This window comes from Coregonus clupeaformis, chromosome 8, assembly GCF_020615455.1.
Source record: "Coregonus clupeaformis isolate EN_2021a chromosome 8, ASM2061545v1, whole genome shotgun sequence".
Lineage (NCBI taxonomy): Eukaryota > Metazoa > Chordata > Actinopteri > Salmoniformes > Salmonidae > Coregonus > Coregonus clupeaformis.
Genome location: NC_059199.1, coordinates 30,437,106 through 30,455,474, shown reverse-complemented (window position 1 = coordinate 30,455,474; position 18,369 = coordinate 30,437,106). Strand labels below are relative to the sequence as shown.

General features: G+C 42.5%; 1 protein-coding gene across 1 annotated transcript; it reads right to left on the bottom strand.

Moving 5' to 3' along the window:
- Positions 1-251: 251 nt before the first annotated feature.
- LOC121571550 lies at positions 252-16,824 on the bottom strand. Its single transcript, XM_041883078.2, has 8 exons — positions 16,050-16,824; positions 12,625-12,827; positions 5,649-5,753; positions 5,475-5,567; positions 5,099-5,209; positions 4,831-4,954; positions 2,774-4,267; positions 252-2,600 (listed from the first exon to the last, which is right to left on the bottom strand). The coding sequence occupies exons 1-8, from the start codon at positions 16,387-16,389 to the stop codon at positions 712-714; spliced, it is 4,359 nt and encodes a 1,452-aa protein (XP_041739012.1). The 5' UTR covers positions 16,390-16,824; the 3' UTR covers positions 252-711.
- Between the last annotated feature and the right edge of the window lie 1,545 nt (positions 16,825-18,369).

The following is an 18,369-nucleotide window of genomic DNA, read 5'->3' as shown; positions in this document are numbered from 1 at the left end:
TGAACGTGAATGTCATATAAACCCTACACAAAATGCATTGTAATAAAGTCATACCCCCTCCGTCCTTGACTTTTCCTAAATAAGTCTATTTAACACTGTGAAGAGACACACACAAGGGTATAGACACATGCATACGCACACATTGTGATATGGTGGTATTAAACATTTTGTATTGTAGATAGGTAGTGGTGTAATAATGTCGTATGATGTACTGTTTTATATTTTGCTTTATATGTAAGTGCTTTAATATGTTTGGACCCCAGGAAGAGTAGCTGCTGCCTTGGCAGCAGCTAATGGGGATCTCTAATAAATACAAATACAAAACACACTCACAGTTGACTAACGGCCAATCGAAACTACACCTAAACTATATTGAAAATAATTTCACACATATAATAATAGATGCAGCCTAAAGACCAGATTAAATTGACAATATTAGGCTATCAATTGTAATTGTGAATGAAGGATTCAGCACCTAGGATAGCACCTCGGTGTGGCTTTGCTCATCTGATACAGGTAAACCTTTAGGCCGGAGCTCCATGGTGCTGAATGGACAGCGTAAAAAAAATCTCATAACGAGTAATATGTAATATATTACTTTACATGCAACACAATATTGTAACTTGCCGATATTAGTTATCTTAAATGTAACAAGTAATAGACTACTTTTCTAAGTAATTAACACTAATCACGACACACAAATCCCCAACATTACAATGATGTGTAATGTAGGGGAGTGTAATGTAGGGTACTTGTGTGGCTATATAAACACGACTTGTTTTTTTGATGTACCCTCAAAAGTGCTCTACGGTTGAAAGCCATGCCACATGTTTGACATTTGAACGGCTTCTCTCCAGTATGGATGAGCATATGTCGTTTTCTGTCTTTGCTGACATAAAAGCGTTTATCACACACTGTGCATGGATACGGCCGCTCCCCTGTGTGCCTCCGCAGATGCTCCTGCAGCTCACTCTTCTGCCTACAACCTTTGCCACATTCTGGGCACTTGAATGGCCGTTCTCCCGTGTGTGTCCGAGTGTGTATCCTCAATTCAGCTGTAGATTTGAAACCCTTCCCACAGAGGTCACAGAGGAACGGTCTCTCGCCAGTGTGCATTAACATATGCCTTCTTAACCACACCAACTGAAAGAACTTCTTCCCACAGTCTGGGCAGATGAAAGCAGCATCTGTGTGATGTAACATGTGTTGTTTCAATAGCTCTTTTCTCTGGAACCTTTTCCCACAAGTGGAGCAAGCGTGGGGTTTTCCCTCAACATGACTCTTTGAGTGTGATTGCAGTAGCTTTTCACTCCGGAAACCCTTTCCACACTCAGCGCAGAGGAATGGTTTCTCCCCTGTGTGAATTCGCTCATGAATAGTCAGGGTATACTGCGTTCTGAATAATCTCTGGCACACAGAACACTGGTAAGGAGTGGACTCATTTCTCTGATGTAAGCGCAGCTCAGTTAACGAAACAAATGTCTTAAGACAAGAAGGACAGGGGAACGGTCCCGTAAATTGATGAGTACGACTGTAGTGGCTCTTCAGGTCCATGCCCTGAGAAAAGATCTCTTCACAAAAGGTGCACTTCAATATGTCAGGGCACTTGTTGAGACTTTCCTTTTGGTGAGATGCAATGTGCCTTACCATTGTAGCTTCAAATTTAAAAGACTTATGGCATAGTGGACATGCTTTGGGAATAGTCTTTTTATTAGAGGACTGTGCTGTAGTGGTGGGAGCTTGAGAGGTTGGTGGTTCCTGGGTTGCTGTACTGGAAGGCTGAGGAATCTCATTTATATTTTCCCTTGGAGCCAGTGACCATGCTGGCTTACTCCCATTTTTGTAATCTCTCTCTAACCGACAACCTCTTTTGTTCTGCTGGTGTCTCTTCATTTGACTGTGGGATACAAAAGCCTTCAAACAACTAGGACAATTAAAGCAGCTTTTTTCTGGGGCGTGATGGTGAAGATAGTGGCTTTTCAAACTAGACGTTTGTGAAAAAGTTGCATGGCATACAGGGCATGTTTTGGAATTATTTGTATTTAAGGAAAGTCCTGGAATGATGCGAGCAGAAGGGTTTTTTGACCTTAACTCCCTCCTTTTTTTGAAGGCTTCACTTGTAGGACAACCTCTTTTGTTACTCCGGTGTTTCTTCAAATCACAGAGGAAGGCAAAACCCTTCAGACAAAGAGGACACTTAAAAGGTATTTTGCCTTTGTGAAATATAATAAGATGCCTTCTCAACATATATTGAAATTCAAAAGTCTTATGGCATAGATGGCATGTTTTGGGATCACTACTTGCATTACTGGACTGTCCTGAGATCCTGTCCTTCTTTCCATGCTGGTGTTCATTGACCTCCTGTTGGCTCATCATCTCCTCACACTCATTCTGCTGATGTTTTTGTAAGTCGTCCTGATGGTCAAAGCCTTCCCCACACTTGGTGCACTGGTGAGGGCTGTGCTCAGTGTGAGTTCTCATGTGTGTTGTCAAATCCTTTGCTACAACAAAAATCTTCCCACATAAGGAGCATATTTTGGCACGTTTGCTTCGTTTAAGAGACTGCTCTGTGGTATGGGAAACGAGACGAGGAGCACCATCTGGTGTTGAAAGAGAGAAGTACCATTGTTAAAGGATACAGATAATACAGATGTCACTCTCACCCCTAACTTGAGCCATGGAATACATTTTCTACACACACCACTAACCTAAACCTTGGAATGAATTATTCCATGTCAAAACTAAATTGTTTAAAAAAAAATGTTTTACCCACCTGTCATAAGACCGTTGTCATCAAGTTGGGTCAGCAGCACTACAGGCTGAAGTTCTAAATCAGACACATCTTCAACCACCTGTTGTTTTCTTCCGATATTCATTCTGCTGTCACTTTCATCCTCCTTTCTCTCTTCTGTTTGCTCTCCGGGGAGTGTCTTGAGTTTCACTTTTCTAGAATCCATTTTCTCATGTAGATGCTCCAACTTGACATCCACAGAAGGCCCTTCATCCTGATCTGAAGACATTACTTCTCCATCTGAAACCTTGCCAGTTTCCTTGGAATCAGGCATATCAGGCATGTTGGCAAGAAATTTGTGCAGTTCAGAAAATAATGGACAGGTTGCTCGGCCACTACTGCTTGGGTTCCTCAGTGCTTGTCTGTAGCTGTGCTTCATGTGCTTAATCTTTGATTGGCACTGCTTCCACGTCCTTTTGATACCAAGGTTCTTTAGCCGCTCTGAAACTTCACTGTATGCATGTTTTTTTCTGTAACTTTGCTCCATCATCTGAAGAACCTGTTTGTTTGACCATACAGAGATCAGTGCTTTCGTCCCCTCCAGGGTCCAGGTCCGTGTGTCATTGTCTGCCGATGTTGTTGAGGACATGTCTTCAACCATCTGTTTGCGACAATGTTTTTTGGGGGGGATTTTCATCTTGCTGTCACTTTGAGGGCTGCAAAATGCTTCATCCTCCTTTCTCTCTTTTGTTTGCTCTCTGGGGATTGTCTTGTCTTTCACTTTTCTGGAAACCATTTTCTCATGTTGTGGCTCCAACTCGACATCCACAGAAGACCCTTTCTCCTGATCCAAAGACATGATTTCTCCATCTGAAACCTTGCCAGTTTCCTTGGACCCAGGCATATCAGGCACCGCGGCAAGAAATTTGTGCAGTTTAGAAAAGAACGGGCACGGTCGGCTACTTGGGTTCCTCAGTGTTTCTCTGTATCGCCACTTTAATGCCTTTATCTTGTTGTGGCACTGCTTGGTCGTCTTTTTGACACCAAGCTCCTTTAAACACTCTGAAATTTCACTGTATACATGTTTTTTTCTATAGCTTTGCTCCATCTTCTGAAGAATCTGTTCATCTGACCATACAGAGATCAGTGCCTTTGTCTCCTCGGGTGTCCAGCAGGTCCATCCGACGTCGTCTGCTGTCATCGATGATGTTGAGGACATGTCTTCTCCATCTACAATCTCTACCTTTAAAACATCATAAGCCAACTCATGTTGCAGTCTCTCCTCATAGTTGTTCTCTCCCCATTCCTCTGTCCTTCCATCCTTCATTTCCACTGCCTTCCTAACCGTGTCCAAACTCATCCCCCGCTCCTTCTCTATATTATCTTGCTCTATCAAATTGTCCCTTTCATTTCTGGATGCACATGTGGATAAAGACCGGCTATGTGAGTGTGCTTCATCAATGTCCATGTCTATCCTCTCTGAGAGCGTGTGAGACAGTGAAGAGAGGATGCGATCATCGGCACAAGATGAATGAGCTGAGACAAAAAACAAAAAAAAAGAGAATAATCAAATATTTTGTCTGCCTGTGATTGCCACATACATTTTTGGATTTGAATTATATATACACACTCATTGATTCTTGAAGAATATAACTTATAAATGCCTCATGATCTGAGTTCAACTGTCGTACCCAATCAAAAATGAAAATATAAGTTTAACTCCATCTTTTGTAAACATACTTGCAAACAAACACTTTATAGCCTCAAAACATGGTTAAAACTATAATTTTGGTATGGATGGTCAGTCCTTGTATCCATAGCTTCGTCTATGAATATGAGAGTGGTTACATTTTTCCAACCCCATCCCTCAGATGTTTACCAAATCGATATCTTGAAAATAGAAACAAACCATAAATTCACCCAGAGCCCTTGCTGCTTACACCCAAGTTTCCTTTCAAACAATGGGAGCGTCTCTGCAAAATGTCACACCCAGTGTAGCAGGCCTCAGTCTCTTGCAGGTAGTTGATTTAAAATGTAATAAAACTTATATTTGCCACTGTATGAAAACAGAGCTGGAAATTTTTCAACAAAAAGCCTACCATTAGTGAACGAATGGTCATGGCATCTGTTGTGCTGGAGAAGAGTCTTCAAAGGCTGAGGTTGAGTCACAGACTGTGCACACTCCTTCAGCACAGAGGGGGCAGGTCTGAGCCATGACGCAGTCTGTGATGGGGAGGTGGTTTAAAATGTGCAACAAATTAAATTGACCAAATGACAACAGTAAGGTATGGTAGACTCAGCAATATAACAACATCAACTCAAATCGGCCAAGGCTGCCACTATTGGCTCTTCCCAAATTGCACCTACCTGTTGAAATGTTGGTGTTGGAAGGATCTTCTCCAGCCTGAAGAGGAACTCCCACATCAGAGTCTGCAGTGCTGTGTCATACATGGGGCCGAATTCTTCAGGAAAAACATCCTAGAAGACACATTCAAGTGCATCTGAGCGGTGTACAACAGATTAAATGAATGCATTCTTAATTGAGTGTGAGGCATCCTATTGACATCATTAGTAGTTATACAAGTCAACTCAATATTAGCTAATGCAAGTTGAGGTTTAGCAGTAGAGTAAGCCAGTAACGAGGATTTCAATGGAATAAGATGTGGAACAGATTGCGCACACACTGCTGTTCAGTTTACCTCTGACTTAAATTGTTTTATTTATTTATTGTTCTCACACCAACCTGGAAGAAGTGTTCCCTCTCAATTGGGTCATCTAGAATAGTTTGGATGAGTTCCAAGAAGTTTGATTCTGATGCCTCCACCTCTGTATCTATCTACAGCAAGTATACATAACAGTTAGTAAATGAACCTAGCCAGCAGTTACAAGTCTTGATCAGTCACTGAGTGGCACTCACCTCCTTTTCTCTATGAGTGATGACGCAGGTCCTCATCCTGCTCAGGTGTGGCTGGATGGTCTCTGGGTCGGCTGAACAATCAGAGCGACACAACTCCAGAACCAGCTGTCAACAACAAACAGGTAACACTGGAACATTTTAGACGCAAACCAATCTGGCAGTGAGTACGGTATATGAATGTTACAGTAGGTGTTATACAGTATACTATAAAAGTACAGTCAAAGCCTGTATGTATGTACGTATGTATGTATGTATGTACAGTGGGGGGGGAAAGTATTTAGTCAGCCACCAATTGTGCAAGTTCTCCCACTTAAAAAGATGAGAGAGGCCTGTTATTTTCATCATAGGTACACGTCAACTATGACAGACAAATTGAGGGAAAAAAATCCAGAAAATCACATTGTAGGATTTTAAATGAATTTATTTGCAAATTATGGTGGAAAATAAGTATTTGGTCAATAACAAAAGTTTCTCAATACTTTGTTATATACCTTTTGTTGGCAATGACACAGGTCAAACGTTTTCTGACTTCACTCTAGCAAACTTCAGACGGGCCTGGACATGTACTGGCTTAAGCAGGGGGACACGTCTCGCACTGCAGGATTTGAGTCCCTGGCGGCGTAGTGTGTTACTGATGGTAGGCTTTGTTACTTTGGTCCCAGCTCTCTGCAGGTCATTCACTAGGTCCCCCTGTGTGGTTCTGGGATTTTTGCTCACCGTTCTTGTGATCATTTTGACCCCACGGGGTGAGATCTTGCGTGGAGCCCCAGATTGAGGGAGATTATCAGTGGTCTTGTATGTCTTCCATTTCCTAATAATTGCTCCCACAGTTGATTTCTTCAAAACCAAGCTGCTTACCTATTGCAGATTCAGTCTTCCCAGCCTGGTGCAGGTCTACAATTTTGTTTCTGGTGTCCTTTGACAGCTCTTTGGTCTTGGCCATAGTGGAGTTTGGAGTGTGACTGTTTGAGGTTGTGGACAGGTGTCTTTTATACTGATAACAAGTTCAAACAGGTGCCATTAATACAGGTAACGAGTGGAGGACAGAGGAGCCTCTTAAAGAAGACGTTACAGGTCTGTGAGAGCCAGAAATCTTGCTTGTTTGTAGGTGACCAAATACTTATTTTCCACCATAATTTGCAAATAAATTCATAAAAAATCCTACAATGTGATTTTCTGGATTTTCTTTCCTCAATTTGTCTGTCATAGTTGACGTGTACCTATGATGAAAATAACAGGCCTCTCTCATCTTTTTAAGTGGGAGAACTTGCACAATTGGTGGCTGACTAAATACTTTTTTCCCCCAAGACCAAAGAGCTGTCAAAGGACACCAGAAACAAAATTGTAGACCTGCACCAGGCTGGGAAGACTGAATCTGCAATAGGTAAGCAGCTTGGTTTGAAGAAATCAACTGTGGGAGCAATTATTAGGAAATAGAAGACATACAAGACCACTGATAATCTCCCTCGATATGGGGCTCCACGCAAGATCTCACCCCGTGGGGTCAAAATGATCACAAGAACGGTGAGCAGAAATCCCAGAACCACACGGGGGGACCTAGTGAATGACCTGCAGAGAGCTGGGACCAAAGTAACAAAGCCTACCATCAGTAACACACTACGCCGCCAGGGACTCAAATCCTGCAGTGCGAGACGTGTCCCCCTGCTTAAGCTAGTACATGTCCAGGCCCGTCTGAAGTTTGCTAGAGTGCATTTGGATGATCTTGAAGAGGATTGGGAGAATGTCATATGGTCAGATGAAACCAAAATATAACTTTTTGGTAAAAACTCAACTCGTCGTGTTTGGAGGACAAAGAATGCTGAGTTGCATCCAAAGAACACCATGCCTACTGTGAAGCATGGGGGTGGAAACATCATGCTTTGGGCCTGTTTTTCTGCAAAGGGACCAGGACGACTGATCCGTGTAAAGGAAAGAATGAATGGGGCCATGTATCGTGAGATTTTGAGTGAAAACCTCCTTCCATCAGCAAGGGCATTGAAGATGAAACGTGGCTGGGTCTTTCAGCATGACAATGATCCCAAACACACCGCCCGGGCAACGAAGGAGTGGCTTCGTAAGAAGCATTTCAAGGTCCTGGAGTGGCATAGCCAGTCTCCAGATCTCAACCCCATAGAAAATCTTTGGAGGGAGTTGAAAGTCCGTGTTGCCCAGCGACAGCCCCAAAACATCACTGCTCTAGAGGAGATCTGCATGGAGGAATGGGCCAAAATACCAGCAACAGTGTGTGAATACCTTGTGAAGAGTTACAGAAAACGTTTGACCTGTGTCATTGCCAACAAAGGGTATATAACAAAGTATTGAGAAACGTTTGTTATTGACCAAATACTTATTTTCCACCATAATTTGCAAATAAATTTATTAAAAATCCCACAATGTGATTTTCTGGATTTTTTTCCCTCATTTTGTCTGTCATAGTTGACGTGTACCTATGATGAAAATTACAGGCCTCTCTCATCTTTTTAAATGGGAGAACTTGCACAATTGGTGGCTGACTAAATACTTTGTTCCCCCACTGTATATACACACACACACACCCACACACACAGTTGAAGTCGGAAGTTTACATACACCTTAGCCAAATACATTTAAACTCTGTTTTTCACAATTCCTGACACTTAATCCTAGTCAATATTCCCTGTCTTAGGTCAGTTAGGATCACCACTTTATTTTAAGAATGTGAAATGTCAGAATAATAGTAGAGAGAATTATTTATTTCAGCTTTTATTTCTTTCATCACATTCCCAGTGGGTCAGAAGTTTACATACACTCAATTAGTATTTGGTAGCATTGCCTTTAAATTGTTTAACTTGGGTCAAACGTTTCAAGTAGCCTTCCACAAGCTTCCTACAATAAGTTGGGTGAATTTTGGCCCATTCCTCCTGACCGAACTGGTGTAACTGAGTCAGGTTTATAAGCCTCCTTGCTCGCACACGCTTTTTCAGTTCTGCCCACAAATGTTCTATAGGATTGAGGTCAGGGCTTTGTGATGGCCACTCCAATACCTTGACTTTGTTGTCCTTAAGCCATTTTGCCACAACTTTGGAAGTATGCTTGAGGTCATTGTCCATTTGTGACCAAGCTTTAACTTTCTGAGACTGATGTCTTGAGATATTGCTTCAATATATCCACATAATTTTCTTTCCTCATGATGCCATCTATTTTGTGAAGTGCACCATCCCCTCCTGCAGCAAAGCACGCCCACAGCATGATGCTGCCACGCCCGTGCTTCACGGATGGGATGGTGTTCTTCGGCTTGCAAGTGACCCCCTTTTTCCTCCAAACATAACGATGGTCATTATGGCCAAACAGTTCTATTTTTTTCCATCAGACCAGAGGACATTTCTCCAAAAAGTACTTATCTTTGTCCCCATGTGCAGTTGCAAACCGTAGTTGGGCTTTTTTATGGCAGTTTTGGAGCAGTGGCTTCTTCCTTGCTGAGCGGCCTTTCAGGTTATGTAGATATAGGACTTGTTTTACTGTGGATATAGATACTTTTGTACCCGTTTCCTCCAGCATCTTCACAAGGTCCTTTGCTGTTGTTCTGGAATTGATTTGCACTTCTCACACCAAAGTACGTTCATCTCTAGGAGACAGAACGCGTCTCCTTCCTGAGCGGTATGACGGCTGTGTGGTCCCATGGTGTTCATACTTGCGTACAATTGTTTGTACAGGCGAACGTGGTCCCTTCAGGCGTTTGGCAATTGCTCCCAAGGATGAACCAGACTTGTGGAGGTCTACAATATTTTTTGAGGTCTTGACTGATTTATTTTGATTTTCCCATGATGTCAAGCAAAGACGCACTGAGTTTGAAGGTAGGCCTTGAAATACATCCACAGGTACACCTCCAATTGACTCAAATGATGTCAATTAGCCTATCAGAAGCTTCTAAAGCCATGACATTATTTTCTGGAATTGTTCAAGCTGCTTAAAGGCACAGTCAACTTAGTGTATGTAAACTTCTGACCCACTGGAATTGTGATACAGTGAATTATAAGTGAAATAATCTGTCAGTAAACAATTGTTGGAAAAATTACTTGTGCCATGCACAAAGTAGATGTCCTAACCGACTTGCCAAAACTATAGTTTGTTAACAAGAAATTTGTGGAGTGGTTGAAAAACTAGTTTTAATAACTCCAACCTAAGTGTATGTAAACTTCCGGCTTCAACTGATAGATATATATACACTGCTCAAAAAAATAAAGGGAACACTTAAACAACACATCCTAGATCTGAATGAATGAAATAATCTTAATAAATACTTTTTTCTTTACATAGTTGAATGTGCTGACAACAAAATCACACAAAAATTATCAATGGAAATCAAATTTATCAACCCATGGAGGTCTGGATTTGGAGTCACCCTCAAAATTAAAGTGGAAAACCACACTACAGGCTGATCCAACTTTGATGTAATGTCCTTAAAACAAGTCAAAATGAGGCTCAGTAGTGTGTGTGGCCTCCACGTGCCTGTATGACCTCCCTACAACGCCTGGGCATGCTCCTGATGAGGTGGCGGATGGTCTCCTGAGGGATCTCCTCCCAGACCTGGACTAAAGCATCCGCCAACTCCTGGACAGTCTGTGGTGCAACGTGGCGTTGGTGGATGGAGCGAGACATGTCCCAGATGTGCTCAATTGGATTTAGGTCTGGGGAACGGGCGGGCCAGTCCATAGCATCAATGCCTTCCTCTTGCAGGAACTGCTGACACACTCCAGCCACATGAGGTCTAGCATTGTCTTGCATTAGGAGAAACCCAGGGCCAACTGCACCAGCATATGGTCTCACAAGGGGTCTGAGGATCTCATCTCGGTACCTAATGGCAGTCAGGCTACCTCTGGCGAGCACATGGAGGGCTGTGCGGCCCCCCCAAAGAAATGCCAACCCACACCATGACTGACCCACCGCCAAACCGGTCATGCTGGAGGATGTTGCAGGCAGCAGAACGTTCTCCACAGCGTCTCCAGACTCTGTCACCTCTGTCACATGTTCTCAGTGTGAACCTGCTTTCATCTGTGAAGAGCACAGGGCACAAGTGGCGAATTTGCCAATCTTGGTGTTCTCTGGCAAATGCCAAACGTCCTGCACGGTGTTGGGCTGTAAGCACAACCCCCACCTGTAGACGTCGGCCCTCATACCACCCTCATGGAGTCTGTTTCTGACCGTTTGAGCAGACACATGCACATTTATGGCCTGCTGGAGGTCATTTTGCAGGGCTCTGGCAGTGCTCCTCCTGCTCCTCCTTGCACAAAGGCGGAGGTAGCGGTCCTGCTGCTGGGTTGTTGCCCTCCTACGGCCTCCTCCACGTCTCCTGATGTACTGGCCTGTCTCCTGGTAGCGCCTCCTACGGCCTCCGTCTCATGCTACCACTAGAGTGAAAGCACCGCCAGCATTCAAAAGTGACCAAAACATCAGCCAGGAAGCATAGGAACTGAGAAGTTGTCTGTGGTCACCACCTGCAGAACCACTTCTTTATTGGGGGTGTCTTGCTAATTGCCTATAATTTCCACCTGTTGTCTATTCCATTTGCACAACAGCATGTGACATTTATTGTCAATCAGTGTTGCTTCCTAAGTGGACAGTTTGATTTCACAGAAGTGTGATTGACTTGGAGTTACATTGTGTTGTTTAAGTGTTCCCTTTATTTTTTTGAGCAGTGTATATTGGGGTCAAATACTTATTTCCCTCATTAAAATGCAAATCAATTTATAACATTTTTGACATGTGTTTTTCTGGATTTTGTTGTTGTTATTCTGTCTCTCACTGTTCAAATAAACCTACCATTAAAATTATAGACTGATCATTTCTTTGTCATTGGGCAAACGTACAAAATTAGCAGGGGATCAAAAAAAAAAATCCCTCACTGTATAGGCAGTATTGTTAAACATGTTCAGTCAATTAATGGTGGGTATGAATATCAAAACATTCAACATTCTGAGAAGATACCTCCACTGTTTCACCAAACAAAAGTATTACGGTTACCATTTCACACCAGAGCATTCACCATACTTGGACTATCACAGAGAAGTGGTAAGTGTGTTGATATCATCTGGTAAGAGGTAATAAGCTGGGAACGATGACTGAATAATGTCCTGGATGTAAATTTGGCCAGGGTTTCAAATGTGGGTCAAGACATGAAAATCAACCTCTTCTGTTCGTGGGACAGAGCACCAACGCAAATAACTAATTGTTCTACTGTGCAACTATTGAATAGAAGGTTGCATGATGGTAGATGAGGGTTAATCTTATGCGCATTTGCAAGTCTCTCCCGAGTGGCGCAGTGGTGTAAGGCACACTCCAGCCATCATGCAACCTTCCATTCAATAGTTGCACAGTAGAACAATTAGTTATTTGCGTTGGTGCTCTGTGCCACTAGAGATCCTGGTTCGAATCCAGACTCTGGATTCCGGCCGCAACCGGGAGACCCATGGGGCGGCACACAATTAGCCAGCGTCGTCCAGGGTAGGGGAGGGAATGGCCGGCAGGGATGTAGCTCAGTTGGTAGAGCATGGCGTTTGCAACGCCAGGGTTGTGGGTTCGATTCCCACGGGGGGCCAGTATGAAAATGTATGCAGTCACTTAACTGTAAATCGCTCTGGATAAGAGCGTCTGCTAAATGACTAATAATGTTTTAAAAAATTAAGTGCATTTATAAATGGTTAAAAACTGAATGTAAATATTGGCTCACTATTTGGCAAACACTGACCAGTTATTGCACTATTTTGACCAATGCGATATAACCATTTATTCATGATTTATAATGCATTTACAAATCATTAAATGTTAATAATGTAATTATAACCCCTTTACAAGTGGAACCTTATAGTTAAGTGTTACCAGATTTTTTGTATTTTAACCAGGAGTCCCATTGAGACCAAGGTCTCTTTCTCAAGGGAGCCCTGCATGCACACAAATGTCACCCAACATTGTACTTCAGTCATACCCCTCCATCTCTCACCTGTGCTCGCAGCCCCATGATGAGTTGTACTTTCTCTCTGTAACTCATCAGATCAGGGATTATCTCCAACACAGTGGTGACAAACTCCTCCACCAACCCGTAGTCCATTATGTCTCTCCGCTGAACAACTTGCCACAGAGCTGCAGACACCAGCCGCAGTGGAGGAACCAAAAGACGCAGAGACGACAGAGGAAGAGGAAGACCTGGTAGGAAAGAAAACATTTGGTGACGTTACAGGCCAGCTTTATTGCGATTGCAGCGTACAGATGATCAGATTTTACACGTCATGGAGTGGTTTTGTTGCTGCGTAGCTAAATGTGGGTGGCAGTAGCCTAAATGCTTGTCATCTACTGGACAGGTTATGTTCCTACTTCTGTCATAATGAAACAGAAATGAGTAAACTACATGAATGAAGGTAACTAAGAATACAAATAATAGAGCCTGCATTTCACTTATAAGTAAGTAGCCTACATGCATTTATTTGATACTTCTCAATATAACAACTGACCTATACTGCAATCAATTTAACATAATGAAGCTTTGGTTTTCAGATGTAAGACAGTTTAAACCTCCCCACCTTAGTTACATTGAAATATCACAGTTGTAGTGCCTTTCAACTTTCTAAATCCATCCTGAATGCACCCTTCCAGTGGGATCAAGATTATCAAAATGTTCTGCATCAAAACAATCCTAATCACTACTTTTGAGTTTTGAATAAACACAAAAACAACATTTAATCATGATTAAAGGTCAGCCTGGATTACCAAATCCCTATTCGGAGGATCAGAATCTTATTTTTCAGTTTTGAAATACCCAATTCTAACATTTAATCCAATTAGGGCTGTGACTGTCATGGAATTTTGGATGACGGTAATTGGACAGCCAAATGACCGCTAGATTTTTTTTAAACCCATATTTCCTCCTCTCCTTGGCTCTGACTGCATGTGCTGCCATATAAATATAATTAATAGAATCGACGTCCCCATTCAATTAAATGTTGGCATAATGGGTGAACTGGCGGCCATTACAAGTGTACCCATAGGAGCAAAGCAGGAAGTAAAATATGTGCTAAAATATGTCCTGTGGTTTGTTGATTCAACTCAACTGACATTACAAAAAATGTAATAGATTCCATTGCATGAGCCACATTAGTTAACATAATTTGAATTAACATTCTACATACAAACACTTACTCCATCGTTTGCTCACACACACATAATATGCACATACATTTATACTGACTCTCATCATATACACTGCTGCTACTCTGTTTATCATATATCCTGATGCCTAGCCTAGTCACCTTACCCCTCTATCTACCTCTATCAATCCAGTATCCCTTCACATTGTAAATATGGTACTATATTTCAACTGACCCTGTATCTTGTATGCTTACTTTATCGTGTTTTTGTTCTAGCTTGTTCTTTTTAGTAGTACATTGTTATGATTACTGCATTGTTGAGGTAAGTATAGGCATTTTTCACTGTACTCGTGCATGTGATATTAAGGGTGTGTTCGTAAATTCACTCTGGCCATCTACTCCGATTTCAGTGTGCCAGAGTGCAGAATAACTGATGAATTTACATACGTGCAACAACCGTTAAATATGACCGGTGTCAGTAAACTTCAGCAAAAAAAAACAATTAAATTGTTGCCAGCAGCACAGTTACAGTCACCAATTCTCTAGATACCATGAAAACAGCCTACCGAGCTCTGCTAGGGCGAGTAAAATGGTCAGAGTGAGGTGTTCTCTCTTATGTCTGGATGTAGCTAGCAAGCTAGCCAACTTTAGCCAGGTAGCTTGGGTGCTTCAGCGAAACGCTCTGAATTTACATTTACATCATTTAGCAGACGCTCTTATCCAGAGCGACTTACAGTAGTGAGTGCATTCATTTTCATATTTGTTCGTACTGGTCCCCCTTGGGAATCGAACCCACAACCCTGGCGTTGCAAGTGCCATGCTCTACCAACTGAGCCACACGGGACCATTTACGAATGCCCAGAGCGCACTCTGGCACTGCAGAATACAGTTATGAACACACCCTAAAACTTGAAATTACTGCATCACAATACCAGGCAGCCATTGCGAGTGTACCCATGAGTTTACAAGTCAAATTGCCAGGGTTAGAGGTTCTATTTATTATATTCGAGATATGGGTTGGAAAATGTACCTCAATGCAGGGATGGGATGTGCCACTGTACTTACAATTTTACCTATATCCAAACTGATACATTGAGAGGATTGAAATACTGCTAGTTTTTCAGGAAAACATACCTTTTCCTCTTAATGCTAGCTAGCAGTAGCCACAGCAGCCATTATGGAATGGCACGTCATGTTGATCGACAAAGGAGCTGATTGGCTGACACTGCCATTCCAAAATGGCTGCAGTGGCTCCTGCTAGCTAGCATGAGGACGAAAAGGGCATTTTTCCGTAAAAACAAGCAGTATTCAAACCTTCGATATATCCGTTTGGATATAGGTAAAATTTGGAGTACAGTGGCACATCTCATCCCTGCATTGAGGTACGTTTTCCAACCCATATCTCGAGCCGGCTCCACGGTGTCTTAATCTAACCATGATTGCGTTCCAGTGCAGCTCAGTGTAAACAAGCGCAACGGTAGGCTCGGAATCTGCTGGCTAGCTGTTTGAAAAAAATGACAGTTATTTTATTTTCATGACAGTCTTCATCCATAACCATCGGTTATATGGTTATACAGTAATTGTGCCAGCTCTAAATCCAATCAGATTTTATTACTTTTTTTACTGGGCCCTGCTGTTGTGTTCTTGAGCAAGGCACTTAATCCATCCAGGGGTGCGGTGTGCCTCAACGTGTGTGTGTCTGGGGTTTTGGGAAAGGCAGAGGACGAATTTCCATTCTAACTAATCTTGTTCACCAGCTGCTCTTTCGAACCTATATGTGGTAGCAATTAAGCCTGGGGACAGGTTACATTCTTTACAGACAGCCCAATACGGATGTTTTTTCCCACTAATTGGTATTTTAGCCAAATCACATCAGCTCTTAAAAATATCAAATGTAAAAAGATCTCAAGTGATTGGTCAAAACACCAATTAGTGGATAAAATACAATTGGGCTACCTGTCTAAACGCAGCCTTAAACCCTTGAAGATGATGATGTTGATCTGTGTGACTGGGTTTACACAGGCAGCCCAATTTTTATATATTTTTTCCATTAATTGGTCTTTCGACCAATCACATCAGATCTTTTCACATCAATATATTTTTTAGAGCTTGATGATTTGTTCGGTGAAAAAATATCAGAATTGAGTTGCGAATTCTAGAAAATAATATCGCTCCACATTTTTTTTGTTATAGATGGCTAACCATAGTCCAACTCCTCTTTAGTTAAGAAAACAATTATGATGGTTTGACACTGAAAACTATTCATTTAACCTGATTTGCTTACCATTATCTTCCTCGTCGTCAGTTTCTTTGGACTCAGGCATGTCAGGCATGGCGGCGAGAAAATCGTGCAGTTCATTAAAGAATGGACACGGTCGGCTACTGCTTGGGTTCCTCAGTGTTTCTCTGTATCTCCACTTCAAGGCCTTAATCTTGTTTTGGCACTGCTTCCACGTCCGTTTGACACCAAGGTCTTTTAGCCGCTCCGAAATTTCGCTGTAAACATGTTTGTTTCTGTACGTTTGCTCCATCTTCAGAAGAATCTGTTTGTCTGACCATACCGAGATCAGCGCCTTTGTCTCTTCGGGGGACCATGACCACCCGACATCGTCTGCCAATGACATTGTCGATAACGTTGATCTAGTTTTTTGATAGTAGCCTACAGCAACTAGTAAGTTAGATAGTACAAGGTTAATATTAGTGTCAGATGCTAGGTAAATTCAAAAGCTTTGGTCGTCTAAACAAAGTGGTGGACTACTCCCTCTTTGGCTGGCTACTTCCAGACGTTACGTCATGACGTCATCTACAAGGAAACATAGTCGATTTCCAGGTGGTCTTATTTGTGTCGTGCTGCAAATCTGAATATTGCCGAAGATGTTAGAAATAGAAAGTAATACGAACTTGCCGAAGTACGTTTGATTAAAATATATCAGTAAAACAGCCCAGAAGATGGTATTAATGTCTGTACACTGAGTTAAATTTGATCATAATCGAAAAAAACTCTAGATCACCGTTACTCGACATACAGAGATGCATACGAAGCTCTGCCTCGCCCTCCATTTGGCAAATCTAACCATAACTCTATCCTCCTGATTCACGTTTACAAGCAAAAACTCAAAACAGGAAGTACCAGTGACGCGCTCAATACGGAAGTGGTCCGATGAAGCAAATGCTAAGCTAGAGGACAGTTTTGCTAGCACAGACTGGAATATGTTCCGGGATTCATCTGATGTCATTGAAGAGTTTAGCACATCAATCACCAGCTTTATTAATAAGTACATCTATGACATTGTGGGGACAGTGACCGTACATACATATCTCAACCAGAAGCCATGGATTACAGGCAACATCCGCACTGAGCTAAAGAGCTGTCGCTTTCAATGAGCCGGATGCTTATAAGAAATCCCGCAATGCCCTCTGACGAACCATCAAACATGCGAGGTGTCAATACAGGACCAAGATCGAATCCTACTACACCGGCTCTGACACTCGTCCGATGTGGCAGGGCTTGCAAACTATCACGGATTACAAATGGAAACCCAGCCATGAGCTGCCCAGTGACGCGAGCCTACCAAACAAGCTAAATACCTTCTATAAGCGCTTCGAGGCCAGCAACACTGAACTATGCATGGGAGCACCAGCTGTTCGGGACGACTGTGTGATCATGCTATCCATAGCTGATGTTAGCAAGACCTTTAAACAAGTGTTTTCACTGGCAATTTAAACCTCTTCCTGACCCAGTCTGTAATACCTACATGTTTCAAGCAGACCACCATAGTCCCTGTGCCCAAGAACGCTAAGGTAACCTGCCTAAATGACTACCGCCCCGTAGCACTTAAATATCTTTAGCCATGAAATACTTTGAAAGGCTGGTCATGGCTCACATCAACACAATCTTCCCAGACACCCTGGACCCACTCCAATTCGCATATCGCCCCAACAGATCCACAAATGACGCGATCACTATTGCATTCCAAGCGGTACCGATGCACCAAGTCTGGAACCAACAGGACCCTGACCAGCTTCTACCCCCAAGCTGTAAGACAGTTAAATAGTTAATTAACCAATAGCTAGCTGGAATATCTGCATTGACTCTTTTTGCACTAATCTCTTTTGACTCATCACATACGCTGCTGTTTCTGTTTATCTATCCCGTTGCCTAGTCACAAAGTGTTCAGACCCCTTGACTTTTCCAACATGTTACATTACAGCTTTATTTTTCCCCCCCCTCAATCTACACACACTACCCCACTTGGGCTCCCAAGTGGCACAGCGGTCTAAGGCACTGCATCTCAGTGCTTGAGGCGTCACTACAGACCCCCTGGTTCATTTCCAGGCTGTATCAAATGACAACGCTAAAACAGGTTTAGACATTTTTGCTAATTTATTAAAAACTAAAAACGGAAATATAACATTTACATAAGTATTCAGACCCTTTACTCAGTACTTTGTTGAAGCACCTTTGACAGCGATTACAGCCTCGAGTCTTCTTAGGTATGATGCTGCAAGCTTGGCACACCTGTATTTGGGGAGTTTCTCCCATTCTTCTCTGCAGATCCTCTCAAGCTCTGTCAGGTTGGATGGGGAGCGTCGCTGCACAGCTA